Source organism: Centruroides vittatus, unplaced genomic scaffold (genome assembly GCF_030686945.1).
Source record: "Centruroides vittatus isolate TY-2023 unplaced genomic scaffold, ASM3068694v2 scaffold_1444, whole genome shotgun sequence".
NCBI classification, from domain to species: Eukaryota; Metazoa; Arthropoda; class Arachnida; order Scorpiones; family Buthidae; genus Centruroides; species Centruroides vittatus.
The window spans coordinates 1,064,957-1,090,173 of record NW_027122679.1 but is presented as its reverse complement, the minus strand read 5'-3'; the positions used below and the strand labels follow the sequence as shown (position 1 = coordinate 1,090,173).

Here is a 25,217-nt window from a genome sequence, read left to right as displayed (position 1 = left end):
ACAAATACTATGTCTTACTTAGCTGTGTAACATACTGTACAAACTTTTCTGCCATCTAATAAATATATATATGCAACCGACAGATTGTTTTAAATTTATCTTTTATACATATTTTATAACATCTAATAAATGTTTAAGTGTAGTTAATTGTGTTGAGTGACTCTTTCAACTGAATCTCATCATTTCTTATGCCAGCCTCTTACTCCTAGTCTCACATATGAGACTGAGTTATTGCCATACACTCAAGAGTAAGTATAATCTATTTGATGCCAAATTTCTAACCACTTACAATTGGTGATAAAGCTCCTAAAGGCCGTACAAAAACTCCACATAGGGGTCAATTAGGCAAGCCTGGGAACCTTACAAAATATTCTTTATGGCAATGCCATTTAGGCAAGATGAGCCCCCAAGTAACAATAGTTACCCCAAATATTGTTAAAATCAATAAAAATTAATAAGACAGTATATGCAGGTTAAAATAATAAAGTGGATAAAACCTTTAAAGCATTTGAAAGTAAGAATTCTTTGTTTTGTTAAGATTAATAGAGTATGTAGGAAACTCAAACTTTGATATTTTGCTTTCTCATCAATTTCTGAAGTAAGTTATACAATTTCATGTTGCACATTTTTCCATATTTTAGTGGTTACTACACATTTATCCATATTCTGTCATATTCATCCCATTTTTCCTTATTTCTAATTTTTCTGGCACCTCAACACCAATTAGTAGTTACTGTTAGAGCAGCGTTTCTCAACCTGGGGTCGCGGTGATATTAAAGGGGAGGGGGTCGCAAAACAATAATGAAATCATTTTTATGAGAAAAAAATCATTTATTATAAACTTATAAACATTTTACTTACAATAAGTACACATGTAAAGAAAAGAAATCAATGTGATGTTGCACTTGTTTGCATTTATAATTACAGCCAAAATTCAATTAGTAATAGTAAGGCTTACTGTTTTATTCCTTTGAGTAGGGGAGATCACAAAATATTAATTTTATTTATATTTACTATTTGGGGGTCATGGAGCTAAGAAGGTTGAGAATCACTGTGTGACTGGTTTTATATATAAAGTTAACAGAGAGCGACAGAAATGCCTTGTCAATACAAAGATCTTTATTCGAAACTGTAAAAACAAAGATATATGGTATTGGGCCAGATATCTAGCAAGCTTGGTACCTGTAGTATTCTGGATTTCTGGATATAGGCTAATAAATATATACTTAAAATAGTAAATAAACAATGGAAAGTAAAGAACAAAATTATATTTAACATGATGTACAGTACTGTACAGTACATCAGCAGTCATACTGGAACTGGTGTTGTGCAATGCATAAATCACGGAAACCAAAACAAAGCGGCAAACTGCAGCAGTACTACATCCTACAAATTCAAAACCAACCAGTTTCAAAAATAGCTAGTTTTTTGAAAGCCAGGTATTTAATCTGGTACTGTATATAAAGTACAAAAGTATTTGAATGTGATGTAAGAAAATAAAAATATAATGTTTAAAACGAAAATATACATTTTGTTCATTGGATTATTAAGTGTTAATCACTTTAATTTCAAATGAATAAACCAAACCATTTTCCCAAAAGAATTTTTACATAAAGCAGTATTGAAAACAGTTTTTGAACACACTTCTAAATTTACAGATTTGAGCATTCTAATTTGAATGGAAGAAACCATTAGCTTTAAGACATGTGTTTGCATCATTTTCTAGATAAACAGTGATGTTTTACCTGTCTTTGCTTTAACAATGGTCCCAATCAAAGAATTTATTAATGATGTAAGAAAAATTATAAAGCTACTACAAGATGGAAAAACAAATGAGAAATTGCAATGTGCGTTGGTGTGTTATTAGAAACTGTAAATTACAGAAAAGAAAATAACAAAAACATATGAGAAGTGATGGTCCTAAAAAGCAGCAAGGCTGAAGATTGCCTATTGAAAAAAGTATGTTTAAAAAATTAAAAAATGTCAAATATCCAACCCAGCTTTAAACAGTTAATAAACCATAATGTTAAGTTAAAATATGTTTGAATTTCAGTTACACCTGAAGATGGCATAATACTACATAATAAAATTTTCTGTGGATGCCTACTAGAAGCTTGTGCTCTTGCATTATCTAATCTATTGGAACTACTAAGCACTCTCACCTCAACAAGGTGATGACTTGAGAGAGAGTTGTTGTTATTAATTAATAATAATTCTTTCAGTGTTGTTTGTCTGTTTTTAATACCATCAAAAATAGCTAGCATGTAACTGAAGTAAAAACTTACAGTGAGCAAATAATTCAAACAATTAACATTTGATGTTTAATGCACTGGTTAAAACAGGTAACAATTGTGCATTATCAAGATATGTTAAAGCTGATAAGCATTTTTAAGCTATCTTTTTGCACTATTTACCTGAAGATAATATAGTTATTATTTATTTTAATGATAAGTTTGCCTATTAAGTTTTATAAATTTATTTCAATTTGTATGTTTTGGACTTGCTGATTCTGATAGCAATTTTTGTAATTATAATAAATGGAATGTGAATCTTGGTTAATGACAAATGCAAAACCTCTCAAATTAACAGTTTTCAAGTCAACGCATCACATTTTGATAGATTTAATATTTAAAATAAATTATCAACTGAAATTATAAAAAGTATCTAAAAATTATCATTATTGTTTCTAATAATTACTTATGATATTTATAAAGCATTACTATTAATACGAACCAGTTTCCATCTGCCAAACGTACACCGAACCATCTGCGCAACCGACGACCATGAAATCGTCAAGTGGCCTCCATTTGATCACCTGCACTGGAAAAAGATGTCGACTGGCCAACATAAAACATTTTTTTTCTCTCAGTCCCAACAGACAGACAGAATGATCACTTGCAATCGAACAGACGCTTTGGAGAACGCGAGGCTACAAATAATATTCATTTTAATTAACACTAAGAATTTCATGATTTATTTTGTCAAATGAAATAAAAAAAAAAAAAACTTACGTTACAGTTATTTGGAGGAATCAGTAATTGTGTGATCTCTCCCGCATGGACGCAAAATCTGTGAATTAAAGTTCCAGCATAAATGTCCCACAAGCATACCGAAAAGTCTACTCCTCCAGATAACAGATGTGCGATGTCATATCGATTATGTAAATGGTGAGGATACAGGAGACATGTGACGCGACCAGTGTGACCGTGTAGTAGTTGATGAGGTGGCCAGTCTAAAAAACATCTAACATTATATTAATAATACAAAATTCTTAAACATCTAACAAAAAATACACAAATAATGTTGTTCTAGGACATACACAATCAAAGGTTAAAATCTTGATATATACTTCCAACAGACTGTTAATCTGAATTTGAATTAATTACAATGAAAGAATAAATAAAGCAACTGTATTTCTACAACATATGACATGTCATTTATTCAATTCTGGTTTTTCTTTTACATTTAAATATTTTTTGAAACAGTAAAATGACATATTTATTATATATATATATATACACACACACACACAAGGTAACAAAGTAATGGTAATATATTACAGTATTTTTATTTAGGAAAGGTATCCTTGAAATCAAATCTGCTTAAATATAGACAATATAAGAAAATATTGAAATTTGAGTCATAATCAGCACAACACTCCAATTTTTATAATAAATGCATTTCCATTAAATGTTCCAGCTATTTGAACATATTAAATCGAAATCTATCTGGATTTTTATAATTGATCATTAGTCCAAAATTAGTATTAATTACTTACATTTATGCCAATGGAAATGCTCTGTTTATTAGGGGTTAAATGGACTTTAATTTACCATATTTTATAAGAATTGTAACACTATTTAATATACTTAATTTTTAACAAAGTTTAATACATACAGAGGCTCTTCCAAAAATAAGCACTATCATTTAAATTACTGTAATTATGTTAATTATCCAAGAAGTATGTAACATACACTAATCGGTAGAGTAATGGTCAAGGTTTCATCTCCCATCTGCATTCAATTGTCTTGTCTACTCCCTCCAGGAAGTGCAGTAAACCAAAATGGCAACTCCTCAACAGAGAAGGCATTTTGTGTTCTGCAGTTTGCAAACTTGGAATCACTCATCAGGGTGCAGCACAAATAATCTGCAAGAGTTGTAGAATTGTGGTCACTATGGGAAGAGTGATGACATATGCCCTGCTAGTGTAGTAAGAATTTGAGCCTTTGTCAAATGCATGTCGAGTGACATGTGGTGCACACATTCAAAAATTTTGCTGGGTAAATATGAAACTATGACAATTTTCCAATGTTTTAATGTACATTACTACTTTCTCAGATAATAATTAACATAATAATAATTTAAAATAGCAGAATTTTTTTTTTGAAGTCTCTGTATACAGCATATATGTATTTGTCTGTAATCCTTTTTGACTTCTTTATATATAAACTCCACCAATCCAAATAACTCTGTACACTGATTATTCAACTAGTGAGAATGCACTGTATTTGTATTTCTGATGCTAAAACTTCCCAAGCTACTTTATTTTTTTATTCAATAAATAAAGTTATTATAAATTACAAGAATTAATATTTTACATCAAAATAAATTTTACTTGTTTAATACCTTCGTAAGTATGATGTTTGCCATAGAGAAGTTGTAGCATCACAGTTTGAGTGGCAGATACAATGATGATGCTTCCATCTTCTCTTCCACAAACAAGACGCCCTTGAAGCGGTAAGTAAACGCTGGATGTCAGTTTGAGATTCTGTCCTTCCGATCCAATCTTAAAAGGTTAATGTCACCTTTAAATTATTTAATTAAAATATTTTTGTTTGTTTTTATTAAAATTTACCATTTGATCTAATATTCCAGGAGGGGACAACTTCAAAGAATTCCAAGCTTCTTCCAAACTCCTGGAAGTATGAGGATGAATTTCTAGAATAAAACATTTTCTTTCAGTCATTTTAAAATAATTATAAAAATATCATTATCAATATTGTTAACAGAAGTATAATTTTGATGCAGATTCATCAAAACTCTACTTCTATTAACAAGTAGTTCTATTATCCACTTTCAAAAATCTAACGATGATATACATAGAATATATTTTTGTACAAGTTAGCAGGAATGTTTGTGCTGATGTTAATTAAGTAAACCGAACATCATAATTTTAATGAACAATATAGTTTCTTCTCTTTCTTAATCTTCTCTCATCTCTCAGATAGATGTAAATTGCCTAAAAAAATGGCTTTTGATATTGGAGATGTTTTAAATGTTGTTCACTCAAAGAATTCTGATAGGTTCAAATAAATCATCTTTTCAGTAACACAACTCAAGAAAATAAATGTCTTTCTGTAATTTTTCTTATATAATTATCTCAAATATGTTTTTCTAAACACTGAATTTTATCAAAGACTTTACCTATATGAGAGATGACAGGTAATCCTATATCAAAGGATTACCTGTATGAGAGATGAAAGTGAAAAGTATGTTACTGATTATGTTTAAATATGTAATATTTAGTACAGGTAAACATATACATATACTTTTATGTATAACTTATGCTTTATTTATAGTGAACTTTCAATAAATCAAATCATTGATTTTTAATCTAAGATTGATACTTTATTGAATCATTTAGTCATGTGTTTTCTTTAAGCCAAATGATAACTAGATTAAATTGGACTGTATTATTGCTAATAATAATTATTAAATTTCAAGTAATTTGGTACTAGATGTAGGCATTAGGTGCAATCTCTTATTAAATTTAATAATTATAGTTACCATGTAGATTTTAACTTATTTGCATGGGACATTAACTCGCAGCTAATAAGCACATTCATTTTGCCATTGTTATTCATATATTACAATATTGCATGCTAGTATCCAGCATATTTCATTCAGCAATACCTATTAACCCTTTGTCCCCGAAGGTACCGATCGATCGGTACCCTGGCTTGTTAAGCAAAACTTCGAGGGTATCGATTCATCGTTACTTTGGTAAATATCGATTTTTGTAAAATTTAACAACAGATGTCAGCACTTGACGGCATCGTCTTGTCTATCGTGTGTTTTACATATTTTTGTCCAGGTGGTGTTTTGTTGACTTAAAAAACTTTAATTAATACCTTTTTTCTTAATTTATTGTTTTCTGGTAATTTTTTATTTCATTTTTAGCATATTCATGCAATAATATTATTATAATTAGTTCATTTATGCTATAATAAGTTTATTTAGCTATAATAAGTCAAAGTGTTATAAATATTCAAGTTGTGGTCTTCAGTTCTGATATTTTATATATTTTTTTATTTTTTATTTTAATCGAAAATATCTGCAAATGTTACATGTATTGCTACTGGTAATCATATGTTTATTACAAAAATATATAATCTTGTTTGATATGAAGTGAATAAAGTATATTAGTTCATTATATTAGTTGATAGCAGAATAAAATTTTGATTTCAAACACATGTTTGATGTAATGTGCGATAATTTCACAACAAATAAATGTACATGCATAAGTTTTATATCGAATTATACAAAATGATATTCTATGTCTTCCTGACTCAGTGCCAGCAAACAACTAGGTAACTAGACAATGTTAATTTTCACAAAATGTTACAAATTATCAAGTTTGTGTGTCAGTTCTGTTATATATATTATTTTTTTTCTTATAAATCTTTCTAATAAAATGTATTAAAAAATATCGTATTTAAAACAGTATTATTAGCTGCAAGTTAATGTCGATAATAAATGTACATGATTTTTTTCATATAGATATAATGATAATTTGATTTTTGGTGAATTTTTAAAATAATATCGCCCGACTGACCTATATTGCTTTAGGAGGGATCGCAAAATAAACGTAAACAAGATGTCAGGGAAAAGGGTTAAATACCCAAGTTAAAAAATTTTTTTCAATGGAGTATTAGCTTATCAAACAATCATTCTATCAAATATAGCAAGAAGTTACATTTTTGTATGTAAAACTCCATACATTGCAACTATTGATCATTACAAATTGTTTTTGCATTAAAAACAATGTATTTGTGACTTTAAAGGTTAGTTATTTATGGTAATTTGATACATCTTCAGACTATTTTTATCATTTTATTCACATCTAAACTCTAAAATGATAACTATACATAAAAATTGTTTTGAACAGAAAGATACAATGAGCTGTATAAAAAAATTATACTTGTTATTTTTGACAAGTAAATTTAACAGCCAAAAGTACTCTCTCTTAATTTTTGACTGTCCATAATTTTGCATATTACAAGAGATCCTCACTTGTAGCAAAGTCAGTAGATAGTGAAGGATGGAACATTTGAATTATTGGGATGTTGATTATCCGAATCAACTGGAGCACAGTTGAATACCAAGATGTTCAGATAATTGAACACTGACCTATTAAATAATGTGAAAATGGATATCATACAATATAATAGTATATAAAAGTTGATTAAAACCAAGGTTGATACTAGTTTTTTGTAGCAAGATCTCCAACTTGTTTTAGTAGTAGTTATCACTGTTTCTAATGCAGCAAATGTATCAATGTGAATTCGACCATTGCTGTTTCCATCTATCCATTTCAGATATTCATTTAAGGCTGTGTGTTTGGCAATCCAAAGAAACATACAAATGGAAAAGAAATTGGATTAATGGGATATGGCAATGCATCACCCATGTGATGCATTACCATATCCCATCTAGGGAGACATCTCCCAAGAAAACTTTTTATGAGAAAATGGTCCTATTTAGGTGTCAGACATGTGAAGAAAACTTGGAGACTTTCTTGCAACCAAACTGTTGGTCAAGCATAAACCTAAGATCAATTATCAGTGTAGGTGGTTTTATCCATTCAGCCTCTGGTGGAGGAAGAGAAAAAAAGAAGAAAGGTTCAGATAATCAACATTCTACTGTGCTTGAAATTATATATAAATTTGAAATTAAAATACAAGTTGGTTAACTGTTAACAAAATATTTTGATTTTGCTTTTGTCTACTTTCTTCGCTTGCACAGGAATTGCATACTTACCAAAACTTTACAATATTCCTCCATTTTAATAAATCAAATTTATCAAATGGTTTTATCAAATTCACCAATTTAGTAAAATTATAACAATGTTATACAGTGAAAGCCGCCATTAACAGATACTCCTGAATAGTGGACACCATCACTTAATGGACATTTTTACAATCCCCAGACACTTTCGAATAGGACATCTTTTGTATTTACCTCTAAATAGAGGATGCCATTGCCCATAACTAACCTTACAAAAATACTATGTACTGCCTTCAATATTCTGAAATAATTAATTACATACAAAATATTTTAAAACAAAGAATCTGTTCAAATACTCTTTTAGACGACAAATTTTAACTGTAGATGTTGAATAAAAACTGGATGAAAATAGGAATATAGGAGGAAGGCAGTTTGTAAAATGCCAAACAATACTCTTATTTGTTGGAAAAGACTAATCTGGTTAAGTTGTCAATCACCAATCATCATCAAACTTCTGTGTTATTATTGGAACTAAGCTTACAGCATCAAGAAACTACAAACTTTCCCAGAGTTATTCATTCATTTGACAAGAACCATAGTACAGTAGTAATGAAAAGAAACTTAAAACAGTTAAGACAACAGCATTTATGTGGTAAAAGTTCAAAAGTCATATAATGAAGGCATTGGCCACAACTTTAAAGTGTGGGAAGATATTCATTATTTCACATTTATGATCTTAACATCTTTGTGGTGACTTAGATGTAATTTTTAATAAATCATTTATTGAAAAATTACACCTACTCAATAACTATAAAGCAAACAAATCACTATCGATTTTTTATTAGTTGCTCAGATCATAAATGACATTATAAATGCAAGAATACTGAATACATTTTCCACCCCTTAAAGCGGCTAGCAAATCATCCTTGTAACTTGACATTTAAACTCTCTCCACTTAAACTGACCTTTGCCCACCCTTCTGTTCATAACAGTTTCATTTTTGTTATTTCCACCCATGATAGTTTTCATAAATTAATAATTAATCAATGTTTATATTTTGTTCTAATTTTCGTTCCATTTAAAGTATCCTATCCAATCTGTTTTGCTATTTAGAATTGAATTGAAATGTAATTTTTACAGCTGAAAAGGTATACACTGTATATTATTTATCTTTACAGCTGTAAAAATCACATTATTTCATATTTGTGTAATTCAGCTGTATATATATATATGTGAGGATAGCCAGGGGTAGAGAGTCTGGGTTAGACATTCCACCACTTAATTGGCAACAGGATGGCAAATCCCATCCGAGTAGTAGGATGGTGATTTTATGTGGATTAATTTTAAAAGAAGACCATAAGATCGTGAAATCTCGGTCTTTGTCAGGCTCCCGACACCAGATAGGGATTCGCACCCTATCACGCATATAGAAATTATGAATAGGAGGGCTTCTACGATGATGATGAGTGGGGAAACCACAGATATGCAATAAGATCGTGACTAATCAACAAGGCCATTATAAAACAATAACAAAATTTAATGAAACAAATGAAGTGGAATACAAAATACTGAGTGACCATTAAATTCCTATACTACTCTAGTCGTGAGAGAGAGTTTACAATACTTAAATTATACTACCTCACTTACGTAGTATTCATCGACATCTTCTGAGTGTGGAGAATTACAGGATGATGATGAATTTGCGGGAATTTTCTTCTTCTTTATGCAAATGCACAAGTTAAATTATTACCGAGACTTTCTATATGGCAGCGAACTGTCTGGAGTAAATGGCAATTCAGGGACTTGGAGAACTGCCTCTCTTATGGCAAGATCAATGTTATGATGAACTGCCGTGGTTATGTGGCAATTACAATTATGATGAACTGGCTTGAACGGCAGGAAAATTCCCTTTTTAACAGGCTATCTGCCCAATAGCATCCAAGGGATTGCTGTTACTCTGGGCAGTGTGCTGACATATAGCGGGGGTAGAGGACTTGTAAGAAAGGAAGTTTGATTTCCTCTTTCTCCTTAACTATGAGTGCAACTTCCCCTCTTGTAAACAACTTTTATAAAATTTTATGCAGTTTCCAAGCAAAATTAATGATATAAATCCCAATTCTAATGTATATATATATATATATGAGAATTAAAATAATTAACCCTTAGCCTGCCGTTTGCCACACCCCCTTATTTTGTAAAACGGCCAAGGGCAAAATAGGTGAATCAGGCATTATTATTTATCAATATAGTTAGTTTTAAATACGACATTTTTCAATAAAGTTTGTTTGAAAAATTTATGAGAAAAAAAATATATCATATGATAACTGACATTCAAACTCGAAAATTTGTTACTTTTTGTCAAAATTAACAATGTCTGGTTACTTCGTTCCTATTGTCACCGAGCCAGAATGACGTAGAATATTGTTCTGTACAATTTGATATAACATTTATACATGTATGTGTATTTGTTGTGAAATTATCGCAAATTATATCAAACATTTGTTTGAAATCTGAACTTTATTCTGCTTTCAAATAATATAATGAACTAATATACTTTATTCATTTTATATAAAACAAGATTATATATTTTTGTAATAAACATATGATTACCAGTAGCAATAGATGTAACATTTGCTGATATTTTAAATTTAAAAAAAAAATTAAAAATTAAAAATTGAAAAAATATATAAAATATCAGAACTGAAGGTCATAACTTGAATATTTATAATGCATTAACATATTATAGCTGAATAAACTTATTATAGCATTAATGAACTTATTATAGTAATATTATTGCATGAATATGCTAAAAATGAAATAAAAAGTTATCAGAAAATGAAAAATTAAGGAAAAAAAACGATAATTAAAATTTTTTAAGTCGACAAAACACCACCTGGACAAAAATATGTGAAACAGACGATAAACAAGACGATGCCGTTAAGTGCTAACATCTGTTGTCGATAAATTTTATAAAAATCGATTGTTAACAGGGTAACGATCAATCGTTACCCTGGCCGTTTTGCTTAACAACCAGGGTAATGATAGATCGGTACCCTGGCCGGGAAAGAGTTAATTATATATCCTACTTATACTTTTTGGTATATTCACATTCCTAAAGCGAATTTGACATTTTTGTAATCCGTTGTATTCTTCACTATATGATGACCAAGTTAAAATACAGTATAGCCACCAGCATGTAAAATCAAGAATATTCAAGAGTTTCATTATTATTTTTAGAGGAGATCTGGCTAAACTTAATGGACGACTTCTATTGTAGATCAGATGCAATGCAATTTTCTTTTTGTCAAATTATATAAAAGAATTGTGTTGATTTTGTAATGAAAATTCTTGCTTAGATGTCTGTCATTTATTGGCTGAACATAAATTAACATCTGACTTATATTTATACACTGTTGGTTATATTGGGAGATCTATTTGAAGTTGGTGGACTGTTCATGCTAATATTTCTTCTTTTATAGGTAAGTTACTTGTATTTTTTCTTTTTTTTGGACAGATTCCCAATCTTAATTACAGGTTTAATTTAAATGTATTTATGAATGTGTATATTTTCAAATTTAATATTATAATTAGTCCATATTTGATTATATTTGGATGGAAGCAGCGCTGGCTACTTGGGTAAATAGCATAAAGAATAATGCCCCAGATGCTATTTAAATAAATAATTATTCCTTTAAAATTTCAGAAAAATTCTATTGAATGTGTGTATAATTTTATTTCAGAAAGTAATTTATTAAAAATACCTGGTACTTTATCAAACGATTCCTGCTGAACGAGACTCAAATCTCGATTTGTGACTTCGGGAATGCTCCAAATTACAACTCTTCCACTAGAGTCGCCTCTTAATAATAATCTCTGGAATGTACCTCTGGTCGTGAGAAAGTAATTCATGGCAGGTGGACAAAGAAGACGCTGCAAAATATGAAAATTAAGAATGAACCAGTTACGCTTATCGTGAATCAAGATTAGAAATGAGGTAAACCAACCTCATCGTTCTGAACAGAGAGTATGCAGTATAAAAATGGTTGATCATCGATCTTTGCAGGCGAATGGAATTCTTTGTTTCCAACAATGGAACTGTTTTCATAAAATGTTCAAGTTAAAATATATTATAGAAACAAAAAACAAATTTATATAAAAAATAGCATGCATAGAGACAAATATCTGACTCATGCCAACAGTATCAACATCACGACAGACAAAAGAGAACAAAATACATCAGGCAACTAACTATAAGGGAGAAAAAAGAATGAGGAGAATGATTATAAATGCACAAAAAGAAAAAAAAAAACAACTTTATGAGTGAGCATTACTGAAATATAAATATCTGCAGTATAAACATTACTCATGGACTAACAGTTAAAGAGTCAGAATGGAAACTGCATTCAAAATTATATATAAAATCCAAAGTCCTAAATCAATATATATAAGTTTAAAAAAGAGAGAATTGTGATAACAGAAAAAGTTACAAAACATTAAAATTTATTATTAAAATTCATTCAATTGATTATTAAAAATTTTTTTCTTTCTGTTAAAACAATTGTCGTAGTTCAAAATTTGAAATATTTTAAAAAACTTCTGTTTGTGGCTAGAATAATTCTATTTAAAATTGACTTCCTCACAAGGTACAATTATTCATTCTTGTTGTCCCACTTAATATATATAGGGTATCCCGTAAGTCTGGCTGCATAGGAGTTATGTTTCTTGCAGGTGAGGTAAGGCATCGAGTAAGGAGGGACGAATGCATTATTTTGATGGTGCAACTCTAGGTCGATGTGAAGTTGTTGCCAAATAGTTTAACAGGTCATATCCAGACTTCCCACCAATTACATACAGTGGTCTGGATATAGCTGTTTAAACTCTTTGGCAACGACCAAGCGTTGCACCATCAAAATAATGCATTCATCCCTCCTTACTCAGTGCCATGCTTCACCCATAAGAGCATAAGCAATCAATATAACTCCTACAGACTCAGACTTATTGAACACCCTGTATATTTGTTTAAGACTTTCTTATTCAAAGAGGGCATGTTTATAACAACAAAACTATCTAATTTACACAATAATATTAAGTCAAAATATAATTATAGACTTTGCAGATAAGTCTTTTTCATTACTATAAATCAATGCAATTGGAGCAATCAAATTTACTTTATAAGCAATGCTCTATAATAAGCACCATTTGGAGTTGAAACCCATCTTTAATGGTTTTTTAAAATGTTGCAATTTAAAAAATTAACTTTTTCAGAGAACTTTCAAGCTAAAGATTAGCATTTACGAGTACCATCAATCTAATGTATTTACATTTAATCTTATTATAGCATTTAATTTAATTTAGGCATAATCTCGTGCGTTTTATTTTATTCAAAAGTTTTAAACTGTTTATTCTTTTGGAAAACTTCCTGGCAGGACTACACTATATTTGTAAATTAATTATACTGCTACTAAATTCAATTCTAGTAAATTTTAATTACCAAGAATAAAGGGGAAAAACAATTCTAGAAAATTACATTCCTGCTTAATCTGCCATCTTTATAAAGCTTAAATGCTTATTGTGGATTTCTGTGGATCTGAAGGATATAGATCAACATTTCATCACTCTTAAAGCTATCCATTCTGAAGACAAAATTTTAGTATGTTTTTTCTAGAATGATCTCTCCCTAGAAAAATTTGTAGACTGAATAATAAAATTGATAGAAATACAGTATATGCTTAATTTATTCACCTAATTAAGAAACTCAATGGAGGAGGAAACTATAACAAATATTAAAAAATAGGTAACTACACATTACCTCAAAACATTCCCCACACTATGCAATTTCCACGACAAGAAATTCCCAAATTGTCGGATAGCAATCAACTGCGTTGCACCAAGGTATCCAACATCACCCTCTTCTGTATCTCCCTGGCGAAGGGAGTCTCATGGAAGTAAAGTGTATGCAAAACAGATAACTAGCATGGACAAATTAAAAGACAAAACTGTCCAGCAATACAGTATCAAAGGTGTTAAAAACAGTTGGAGAGAAACTGAGCACAGACTTGATATTCAAGAGAAAAGGAGCATGCATGGAAGTTTACTAAAAAGACACAACAGTCCCAAATGTTCGTAAAAAAGTTTTAGAGTTCTCTAAAAACAGTTAACTACACATTGTTATGTGTTAGTTTCTCTATTTAATTTCTTAATCAGGTGAATAAATTATGGACATCTTCAATAGTCTTCAGTAGAGGATGTTAACTGAAATATATGTTAAGATTTAGTCATTCTTAATTTGAAACAGCTACATGTCACATCTGCTGCATGCACCTGTTGTTACATGTTATTTGTAATTCACTTGCTTTATTGAAAGCAATCAAATTGCAAATTACATACAGCTGTTAAAAGCTAATTTTAATATATTTTTTTAAAGTTTATGAGAAAATTCATAAAAATGCATTTTGCTTCACATCAATTAATTGATTATTCTTCCATTATCTTACAATATTTATTATTACAATAACTTTATCAAAAAGCTTAAGATTAACTGTCATTGAATTATAAAGAAACTGTATTTTAACAGAAAGAAAATTCACAAAAGAATCGAATTAAGGTTTTTCAAAAATAATCATCCAAATGAGATAAACTTGCATACAATTCATTCTAAAATGGAAAGACGTTTTAATTATGCAAGTTCACGCACTTCTACTGATATTTCTGAAAAACTCTTTATTCAATTTGTTAATCAAATTAAAATAAGTTTTTTTTTCTGATAAATAATTTATTTTTTAGTAAATTAATGTAAAAATAATTCATTTTTATAGTTTATTAAATCATTTATTTTATCAAAAAATAAACGATATCATATATAATAGAAATTATCATTAACATTTCAAAAAGTTTCAAAAATTTAACTCATGCAAAAAAAGCCGATTAATTCTTTAATTAAATATGACAGCTTTACAACATTATTTTCTTCAGCAAGCATCAAAAACAAACAGAATCTAGCAGAAAGAGCCAATAAAACGAATTCCTTTTCAATACTGACCTAATTGCTTTTCCTTTCAGTTTGCTGTCAAAAATATAATAAATACATATTTAACATTGCAAATTTCTCATTTTGCAAACCATTAAACAGGAGAAAATACAGTAAACATTAATTATACATAAACAATTAATTTTTGCTTTTGAATAATTCAATCATCACACAAAATGATCCACAGTAAATATAGTAAACTTTGAGAGAAAACAATTAAGGAAACAAAATCAAACAATAAAAATGTGATGAGAATTTACCACAATCCTTGTAAACAGTTCACTGATCGATCATTTCAGAAATATGTTTAGTTTACTTTTAATGTAAAGTGAAGCACACTGTGGACTATATCACAAACCATAATTTTGTCACTAAGCTGGGCTCGATCGTAAATGGTGTCGGTCGGCTCGGGTGACACCTTTTAAATGGTAGTGCAGCACTAGTTCCAAAGAGGCCATAAAAGTTCAATCCACATTGCAAAGATATGAATGAACTCGAATCAAGATTCCTTTGTGATATAGGCAAATGCTTAAATGTATTACAGTAAACAGATTTGCATTCTCTTTTAATATTATTTGGAGCTTGCTTATTAAAGTGTTTTATTGCATAATTCAGAAGTCATCGTGTTCAATATGTCATTCTAAGCTAACGTACATCTTACGCATTAATCCATCAAAATCTAGTTTATATAATAATTTGCCGAATGTTCCCTTCCGCATTATGAGGTATCCTCAGTTTGCATTACCTTAAATAAATTGGAACTATCACATATAGCCAATGTAGAAGAAAATGTGTCTTTTAAGCATGAAATAAAATGAAAATCTTGTTTTAATATTATAATTAAAGGAGTTGATGAAACTTTCCTTTCTTGTTTAATTCTGTTTCTAATTCTCTCTCAAATTTATTATATTTACTTACACAGTTCATTGAATAGAAAGTCAAAATTATTCTCAGTTTCGTTAACACAAATGGAGTAATTAAAATTAGAAGAAATTATAATAATTTATATAGTAATTACCCATTTATGCAATTGTTATTGAATAAAAAAATAGTATGCAGTATTTTAAAAACAGTCAACAAAAATTTTTCTTTGAAAATATACACTTTACTCAAATTCAATCTAAACACTTCACATTCAATTTCTTTGATTCAATGTCAAATTATATTTTACTTAAACTCATTAATGCAGTTGTTTTCTTCAAGTGCTCACTCAAACTCTTCTAACTTATTCAAAAATAAATATTTTGTATATCAAACAAGTAATTTAAGCAAAATCAAATTTGGTTAAACGCATGCCATAAGGGTTAAGTCATAATTAGGAGGGGCGGCCAAATCGAAAATAAATCCATTTGGCAAAACCATTTAATAATAACACTCAAAAAATTAATTTTTGGTATCAAAACTCAATTAATTCACATAAAACATGCAGGTAATGTTTACTTAGTCTGTTCATACTAACTTTGGATACTGCGATAAATATTGTTCGTTTCCAGCTAAAATATCTCCGTCCATCGAAGACTGTGGCGAAATTAAAGAGATGCTGAAATACGAAACATTATTTGCAAAACTGTTATGTATTACATAAAACTTTTTCCATTACTGTTATCAATTACTTTCTATCAATTATTAGATTGTATTAATCAAACTTAGTATAAACCAAAGTTATCTTAAACAGACTATAAACATGTTTTGCTTTCTTTGTAATGATGTATCAAAAATATACATTATCGTTTCTGAAAATAAACTTAAATGCATTAAGTTATAGAAAATTTATATTATATATTGCTGAAAAGTTTCAAATAAGAATTAAAAATATCATCTGTTTTAAATTACAATTTAAAAATTCCTAATATAAATTTTAACTTTTAAAAATCATGCATTATTTTATTTATAGCATTTAAAAAATGCAAATATTTGTATTTTTTCTACATAATCCTTTGACAATTTTCAGTAGCCCAACCTTGAAATTTCATAACAGACACTGCAAATTTTGTGTTTTATAATAATTCATTGCTAACAATATTAACTTTAAACAGCTGTAAAATAATATCTAATCTATATCAGGACATCTATATTAATTTAAATAAATAAATAGTAAGAAAAAAGTTAAATGCAATTTAGTTTTTCTCATACTCATGGCAATTAGCAAGTCAATAAAACTGATGTAACTTTATATAAGCGAAACTGGCTGTAATGATGTTACGTATAGATAAATGACAACATATTTAATGTTTTGTCATAAGTTCTAATATAACAATGTATTAAACTATATGTAATAAAAAATATGAATGTTATGTGGATATATTATGTACAATTCATAATGCATTCTTGTTTATTCTTTTATGGCAGAAAACAATGTTTTCATCATTAATATGAAATTGTATTGTAGTAAAAAAAAGTATTCTTAAATATTAATCAAAATATTATAATTCAATTTTTATGCTGATTTCTAATAAGATGCAAGATTGTGATTTTACTCTGTATCATTCAGAGAACAATAATTCATTAAAAAAATACTGAATTTTTTTAATGAATTACTATGTAATAACTAACTACATAATAAAAAAAATGATTTTTTTGAGGCAAATATTAATATACAACATCCCAGGACATTAAAATATTTACATTATAATTAATGTAAAAATATTGAAAAATTATTTTTTGAATTTTAATTGTAACATTTTATAATTTAACACATTTTTACTCTTTTGTTTATTTGTTCTTTTCTTTTTACTGCAGAATACAAAAACAGTGTCAAATTTATCCTACAAATTTAAAAATAACATCTTATAATATTCTATGATTGATAATCTATATTCCATAACGATTATCTCCAGATATTTCTTCAGTTTAATATAAAATTTTAATAATGATAAAAATATCCTTTGATACTCCAGTTTTTTTTTCTTATTATTCAAATTAGTGATATAGTTCACTCAAATTCAGCTATTGGCTCAAATAAAACTTTTATTTTGCATAACTTTTACTACTCATAGTTATAAACTTATGCATATTTGCATTAATAATTCTTACACACTCATAATAAATGAGGTATGTAAGCTTTCAACCATAACAGATAATTTGTCATCATTTTAAAAAATTGCAAATAAAATACAATTGTATGATATGAAATATTTTTTCTCATTTCCCCTGAAAACTTGGTTCAACTTTATATATATTTTTGTACTATCCCATAATTGTTTTTATCATTAACATCAGTATCATCATAATTCCGAACATTTTTTTAAATTTAAGAAACAAATTATAAAGCATAATTTAAATGCAAAACAATAACTTTCTTTTAATATTTTGACAAGTATTATAATAAAATAACTTTATAAATAACAACAGATAGAGCTTTGAGCTTTACAAAAAAAGCAGAAAAATTAAATGCATTTTAAAAATTATATAAGAAGCAAAACTCAAATTGTATTCTATAAAAGCACTTGCTTCTATTTTTAAAACTAAAACATTTAAATACAGTATATGTATATTTATGTTAACTATAACAACAACAAATTACTTAAGACAATATGACATTTGCTTAAAAATTTTACATAATATCTATATTTTGCAAATTTAGTTTTCCTATGCTAAAACCAAATAACTACAAAATCAATGAAATCAATGTAACAAGTTGATGCATTTAATTTGTATATGTAAAGCTTGGCAGTGTGTTTATATAAAATAAAATAAACAAAATAAATCTCATACTTTGTTGGTAGTTTGTATAAATATCCTTTCCCACCATCACTCCATATTAATACTCTATCTGCAGAGAAAAAATCGCCACCTGTCCACCTTTCTCCAATACGATTTTCCAATGAACACAGTAAAGAAAAGTCACCAGCATCAAATATCTTAAAAAAATGTTGTTGTTTATTAATAATTATTTAATAAATACACTACAATAATAAACCATTATATCTTACCTGCCAGTATTTGGCACATACAATAAGAATAGTTCTTTGATTATAAGCACAACAAGTTAATTTCAAAGCATTTAAACATTTAATTCGTTTTGATTCATTTTCATAAATTGGTTCATTATTCTATAGAAAAAAAATGTTTTTAAATCTTTAATATTGAAATTAAATATATATGGAGTCATTATTATTAGATTAAGTTTATTATAATTAATTTTCCAAGATATATAATATATTTCAATATTTTTATGACAACAAGAATTTGTTGAGAATATAAGAAAACTAATTTTATCCAGAAAACTTATATTAAAATTATTTTGAAACTATTGTTCCCTCTTCGGTCAAACATTTTTCTTTGAAAAACCATTAATTGAAAAGTGAATTTCAGAATGTATTTTAGCTGAATACAGTTAGTTTCTTTGAAATTTTCCAGTTTAATAATTGCAAAATTTTACACAGTAATTCAATAATTGTCTTTGGTTCTCTTTACAATTTATTTTCAATTATTAACAGTCTCATAAACAACAACCTGTTTTTTACGTTCCAGCACTATTTTTAATTACGTAAAAACGTTTTCAACTGCTTTAAGCAGCCATCTTCAGTTAACCAATAATAACCACTCTTCTGTAAGTCTTGGCCGGCACAGCCATTAATGCAAAAATAAACAAATAAAAGCTTACTGTTGTTTTATCGGATAGAAATAATTCCAGTAAGCTTTTATTTGTTTATTTTTAACAGTCTCAGACTATATAACATTCAACTTAATGATAAAAATTATTGTATAAATTTTTTAATAAAATTAATTAGTTAAAATAATAAATTCAAAACAGTTTTTAAATTTCTTACTCTGCAGTATTTATTACCTTTGATTCATTTCCACTTAAAGTCCACACTTTTACCATTCCAGATGCAGATAATGCTACAACAACGTCATCTGCCAATATATTTTAAAGTATTTAATAAATACAATTAGAACTGAAATTATATTTTAAATAAATATACATATATTTTTTTTGTGGACATTCAAAATTATAAATAATTGATCAGGAATTTCTTTGCTGTAAAAAGTCATTTCTTACATGAAAGAAAATATTTCTTCCTAAATTATTAAGTTATCAATATAGTACTTTATTACATGTTTGAATATTTTGAATTAGTTCTTCTCTATCACTATTAATACAAAATATCTCATACTGATTGTATTTTTGAATATATTATTATTTTAATACAGAATATAAATATGCTAGTGGTGGGTTGTTATTAGATTAATCATGTATAGATTTCATAGTTCCACATTCCATTTACTTGATGTTGATCTATTGAATGAACAAAAATATTAGTAAATAGTATGTCTATTTCCATATATCTTTTAATTAATGTTTGGTTTGATAGGATAAGGCAATGCAATATGAGTGATCTGCCAAGGGAAATGTCTTTTATGAAGACTAATACCTAAATAGGGTTATTTTCTCATAGACATGTGAAGAAAATCTGAAAAAGTCCATATGGCTAGCCAACAGTCAGGCATGAGCTGAGACCAGATTTTTGATGTATCATCATATGACAACAGTTGTGATACCAAAAAATTTGCTGCATGTGGGTTCCAAAGTTTCTGATAGAGGAATAGCATCAGCAAAGAATGGGTGCCTCTCTGGAACATCTCAGCTGCTACCAGTGAGAGGGTGACTCATTCCTGTACAGCATCATCACTGGGAATGAAATGTGGTGTCACCACTAAAAGACACATATATGATGCGGGAGTCAACAATGGAAGCACGGTGGGTCCCCACCGCCTAAGAAGCTTCAAACCTCAATCAGTGCAGGAAAGATCATGTTGCCTCTATTCTTCAACATGGAAGGACCTGTGGTCATTGAGTGGCTTCCCAAAGGAATGCTATAAACTCAGCTTCCTGTTGTAAAACCCTGAAGAAGCTCCGAGTTGCAATAAAGAGTAAATGTGCCAGCCATCTCTCATACAGCATCATGCTTTTGCATGACAACACTCACCCCCAATTTGCAGAATACGCTCTGTCAGTTCTGTGGGGAGCAGTTAGACTACCCCCTACAGCCCCAACCTCAGCTTGTGACTGCAGCATGTCTGGTCCGTTAAAGAAAGGTTTGAAGAGACGCCAGTTTCAATCAGACAACAAGGCAAAGAATGCAGTGGAGAACTGGCTGTCGCAGCAGCCCACCAGCTTCTTTAAGCATGGCATCTGCTGCCTGGTGGAAAAATGAGACAAATGCCTTAACAACTGTGGCACTTTGATTAAAATTGTTTTTGTCAACCTGCAATTTTGGTCATCTACTTATTTTATGATCAACCCCAATAATTACAAATTATTTAAATGTTTCATATAATAATGTAACAATGTACACACATTTTTATTTTTTCATGTTTACTTTTATAAATATATAATTAAAAAATTATTAAAATTGAAATTTCAAATACAAAACCTTGTCTCTTTACAGGCCGAAGAACGTGTATGGCATTTATCCAATCCGGGCTAATACGAGAAGCTAATTTAAATATCACTTCAAGAGTAAGAACATCCATAACTAAAATTTCTGCATAGTAGCCATTACAAAACAAATGAACATCCTTAGCTCCTGTTAAATGGTATGCCTATAACAGAATGATTAGTCAAATTTTAAAACAAATTTATTCTAAAATCAAAGTTTAAAAAATCATAACTTATGCACTATTGAAATGATAATAAAAATAAAGAAGAATCATCTTTATCTTCATATATACAGAGACAACTCATAAGTAAATACACTCACATTTTCAGACAATCTTTTATTTCACAGTATCCATGTGATACAAATACCATATATGCACATTAAAACCACAAAGCCTTAACCTAACTGAGCATGGAATAAATAAAAATAAATGCTGCTATCTTGGCCTGTGGAACATTGGCCCACTTAGGACATAAGGAATCTAAAAGTTCTCCATGGAGAGCATGTTTTCATGAACACTGTCAAACTGCATGATCCAATAGATTGCAGACATGTTTGATGGGTTTGTGTTGTGTGACACTGGCCACGGAAGCTTGTGAATGTCGTGTTGCCAGCCAATTCTGTATCTTTTTAGAAGTTTGACAAAAAGCTCCATCGTCTGTAAACAGAGTGGATGTTTTTTCATTGGCCCATTGGAGAATATTGGAAGCAGACCTTTCTCTAATATGGCAATGTATTTTTTGGAGTTAATATTGCCTCATGCATTTCTTGACATTCAGGGTATCTATTTATGGGTTGTCTCTGCATAGAAAAGTCAATAGGATTTATCTTCTTTTCATAGATAAGAAAATACAGAGCTTTTTAATATGCATTTCTCAACAGTATAAATAATTTATACTTATAGAATTGTTTTATATATAAAATAACAGGAAAGAAAAAATGGAAAACTTTCAAAACATACTTGAATGTTAGTATGTACATATGACATCTTTGTAGTTTCTATGCATCGACCATCCGTTAAATCCCATAATGACATTTCCCTAAACGACAAAGTTTGAATTAATGTACATTTTAAATTTTACATAAATATATAAAAATTTTAAAGATTTTTACCCTGCTTCTGAAGAGCTTACTAGTAGAGTACTATCTGCAGAATTACTTCCATATGTTAAACAGAGAACGGGTGCAGTGTGCCCGAAAAGCAAGCAACGAGGTATAATCTATTACATTTAAACTAACTTGTTAATAATTTATTTATATATAATTCAAATTATTATTAATAAAAAACAATCTTTAAGAATTGTTATATTACTTTCAATAAATGTATTAATCAGTAAATGAAAATTCTCTAACTTCAATTTAATTGGGTTAAATGAGTTTCTATTAATCATTTAAATGTTGGTATGTAATTTTTATTGAATTGAAAATTATGTTTAAAAAAACAAAGTGTTATGTAATAAAACCATGTAATAAAAAATACTTTGTAGAATGCAAAAAGTATCTGTCAATGCTTGGATACAAACCAACCTATTTAATAAATTAATCCCAGAAAAAAAACCCTTTGTTCTTAAAATCAATTTTCAGAATACTTGACTTTTTTCCCACTTTTAATTCTTTCTAACATGCAGGCACTAAGAAGATTCCTTCACTGAGTAGAAGCAAGTGTCTGAAGATACAAATTATACATAACATCTTACTAGGAAAATTATCGTTTCTCAATCACAAGCTATCTTAGCTGCAGGCATACAGATAATACCAATCAAAAGAACTAGATATAACTGCCGTCACAAAGAACGTACAAGGTGATCTTCGATGTTTTGGGTGGAAATTGTAATGGCAAATGCACCAGATATTCATTTTCAAGTAGTTACCCATTAAAAGTAATTTTTAAAAATATCATCTACGTAACTTAACGAAAATGTAAAAGTGAATGTCAAACAAGTGTAGAATAACGAGAAAAAATCCTCCCCAATAAATCAGCAGTAGACATCAGGAATGGATAAGAGAAACAGAGGTAAGGAATCTTCAGTTGGAATTAATGAATATTGTCCAAATAAGAAGGAATAATTAAATTCAGATACCAAAATAACTAATCCTGGAAATATAAGAATTTGTTTAAAATTATGCCACATGTATCGAGAACATAAATGTCATATTCTCAAGAATATAAGTGTACACATTATATGATACAGACTTGATAATTATATACGTATACAAACTAAAAATCTATATACAGTTTTGACAATAATGATGATAATGATTTAGTTATGTTTTTTATTGTCTTTGTTCTTTTGTTTAGAAAATTTGGTATGTATGCATAAATAATTAAATATTAATCGTTACACTTAGAAATTTATAAACAACTTACTTTTAAATTGTCTATAACATCCCAGAGACAAATCTGTCCATCATTACATCCAGTTACTATAGTTTTTTGATTTCTTGTAAAATAAATGGAAGAAATGCAATGTGTGGGAGCCTGATTACCCCATAGTGTTAGAGGTATCACTAGTTGACTAGAAATAGTCATTCTGTAAAAGGTTTAATTATATTAGTAATAAATGTTAAGCAACAATTTATTTACGTAATACATATTTCTTAAATACAATTACATATAACACATTAACATTTATTATTACTACTGTATATATTTTCTATATTAAATCTATTAAAATTATTATATAAAATTATATGAAAATATAAAATGTTATTTAATCCTAATATTTTGTTACTACACAAAATCATTAATTCAGGATCCAACACATCATTGTCTAATGATCTAATACAGTGGTTCTCAATGTGTGTTCTGTGAAACATAAGTGTTTGACAAACTTGCCTCAAGCATTCCTCGAAAGATAAGTTTTTATTGCAAATTCATTCCAATTTACAATAACATTCATAGACAATTCAATATAATAAAGCTAATTAGTTTATTGTTTTGTGAGTATAGTAAATATGGAATTATCAACTTTTGAATATATTAATGCTACTGTATAAACAAACATCACAAAACCTGATAAATTTGCAAAGCCAAACAACCAATGAATTACATTGGGCTACTTTTCCACAGTTATATTTAGTAATTAATTAAATATAATTGCAGAAAAATAGTCCAATGTAATCTGGTGGTGGTTTGGCTTTAATGCTACTGCTGTGCATAATATAAAGAATACAAATGGTGTTCCACAGCCTCAAAAAGGTTGAGAATTATTGATCTAATATTTCATAGTTTTTTCTTTTCATAGATAAGAAATGCTGTAAAATATTTAATTACACAATATTTTCAAATAGAGTTGTTAAACAATAATGTTGAGGATTCCCGTTTAAAACACTGAAATTCGCAATTATTTAGTACCATATTTTCCGGCATGTAAGACAACCCCTGACTTTTACAGTCAAAATATAGAGTTTGGGATATACTTGCCCTATAAGACGACCCGACTTTTGAGAAGATTTTCCTGGGTTAAAAAGTCGTCTTGTATGCCAGAAAATACCCTTGGATATATTCAACAACTCTTATCCAAACTATTTCCAAAAATACCCAAGGATATATTTCACAATCACCAAAGAATATTTTAGTCTTTAATTAACAGAGTAATTTTTCTTCAAACTTTAACCAATGCATTACAGTTTTGAAACAAATTTTAAACATTATATTAAAGAACAAAATACTTTAATGTACAGTACTAACTAGATTTATATATAAACAATACAATAAGCCTGAAATCATTTGCTAAATGCCTATTCAATTATCACTGCATTCTTAGATTATAAATCTGATAAATTTTTAATACAGA

At 28.6% G+C, this 25,217-nt stretch overlaps 1 protein-coding gene across 10 annotated transcripts in view; it reads right to left on the bottom strand.

Annotated features, from left to right (window-relative positions):
- Positions 1-25,217, bottom strand: part of Rbcn-3B (WD repeat-containing protein Rbcn-3B) — a 70,944-nt gene that overhangs the window by 12,672 nt on the left and 33,055 nt on the right. For 5 of the 10 annotated variants that reach the window (XM_067284711.1, XM_067284707.1, XM_067284710.1 and 2 more), the window contains 15 exons: positions 23,789-23,951; positions 22,534-22,640; positions 22,382-22,460; positions 21,415-21,583; positions 19,824-19,894; positions 18,967-19,086; positions 18,749-18,894; positions 16,494-16,574; positions 15,047-15,070; positions 12,012-12,102; positions 11,769-11,937; positions 4,856-4,938; positions 4,627-4,786; positions 3,012-3,232; positions 2,734-2,929 (listed from right to left, as the gene is read on the bottom strand). In XM_067284711.1, the coding sequence (XP_067140812.1) occupies positions 2,734-2,929; positions 3,012-3,232; positions 4,627-4,786; positions 4,856-4,938; positions 11,769-11,937; positions 12,012-12,102; positions 15,047-15,070; positions 16,494-16,574; positions 18,749-18,894; positions 18,967-19,086; positions 19,824-19,894; positions 21,415-21,583; positions 22,382-22,460; positions 22,534-22,640; positions 23,789-23,950 (1,879 nt within the window). In that variant the 5' untranslated portion in view covers position 23,951. The remainder of the gene's footprint in view (positions 1-2,733; positions 2,930-3,011; positions 3,233-4,626; positions 4,787-4,855; positions 4,939-11,768; positions 11,938-12,011; positions 12,103-15,046; positions 15,071-16,493; positions 16,575-18,748; positions 18,895-18,966; positions 19,087-19,823; positions 19,895-21,414; positions 21,584-22,381; positions 22,461-22,533; positions 22,641-23,788; positions 23,952-25,217) is intronic. The other 5 variants (XM_067284716.1, XM_067284714.1, XM_067284717.1 and 2 more) reach the window with 3 other exon arrangements.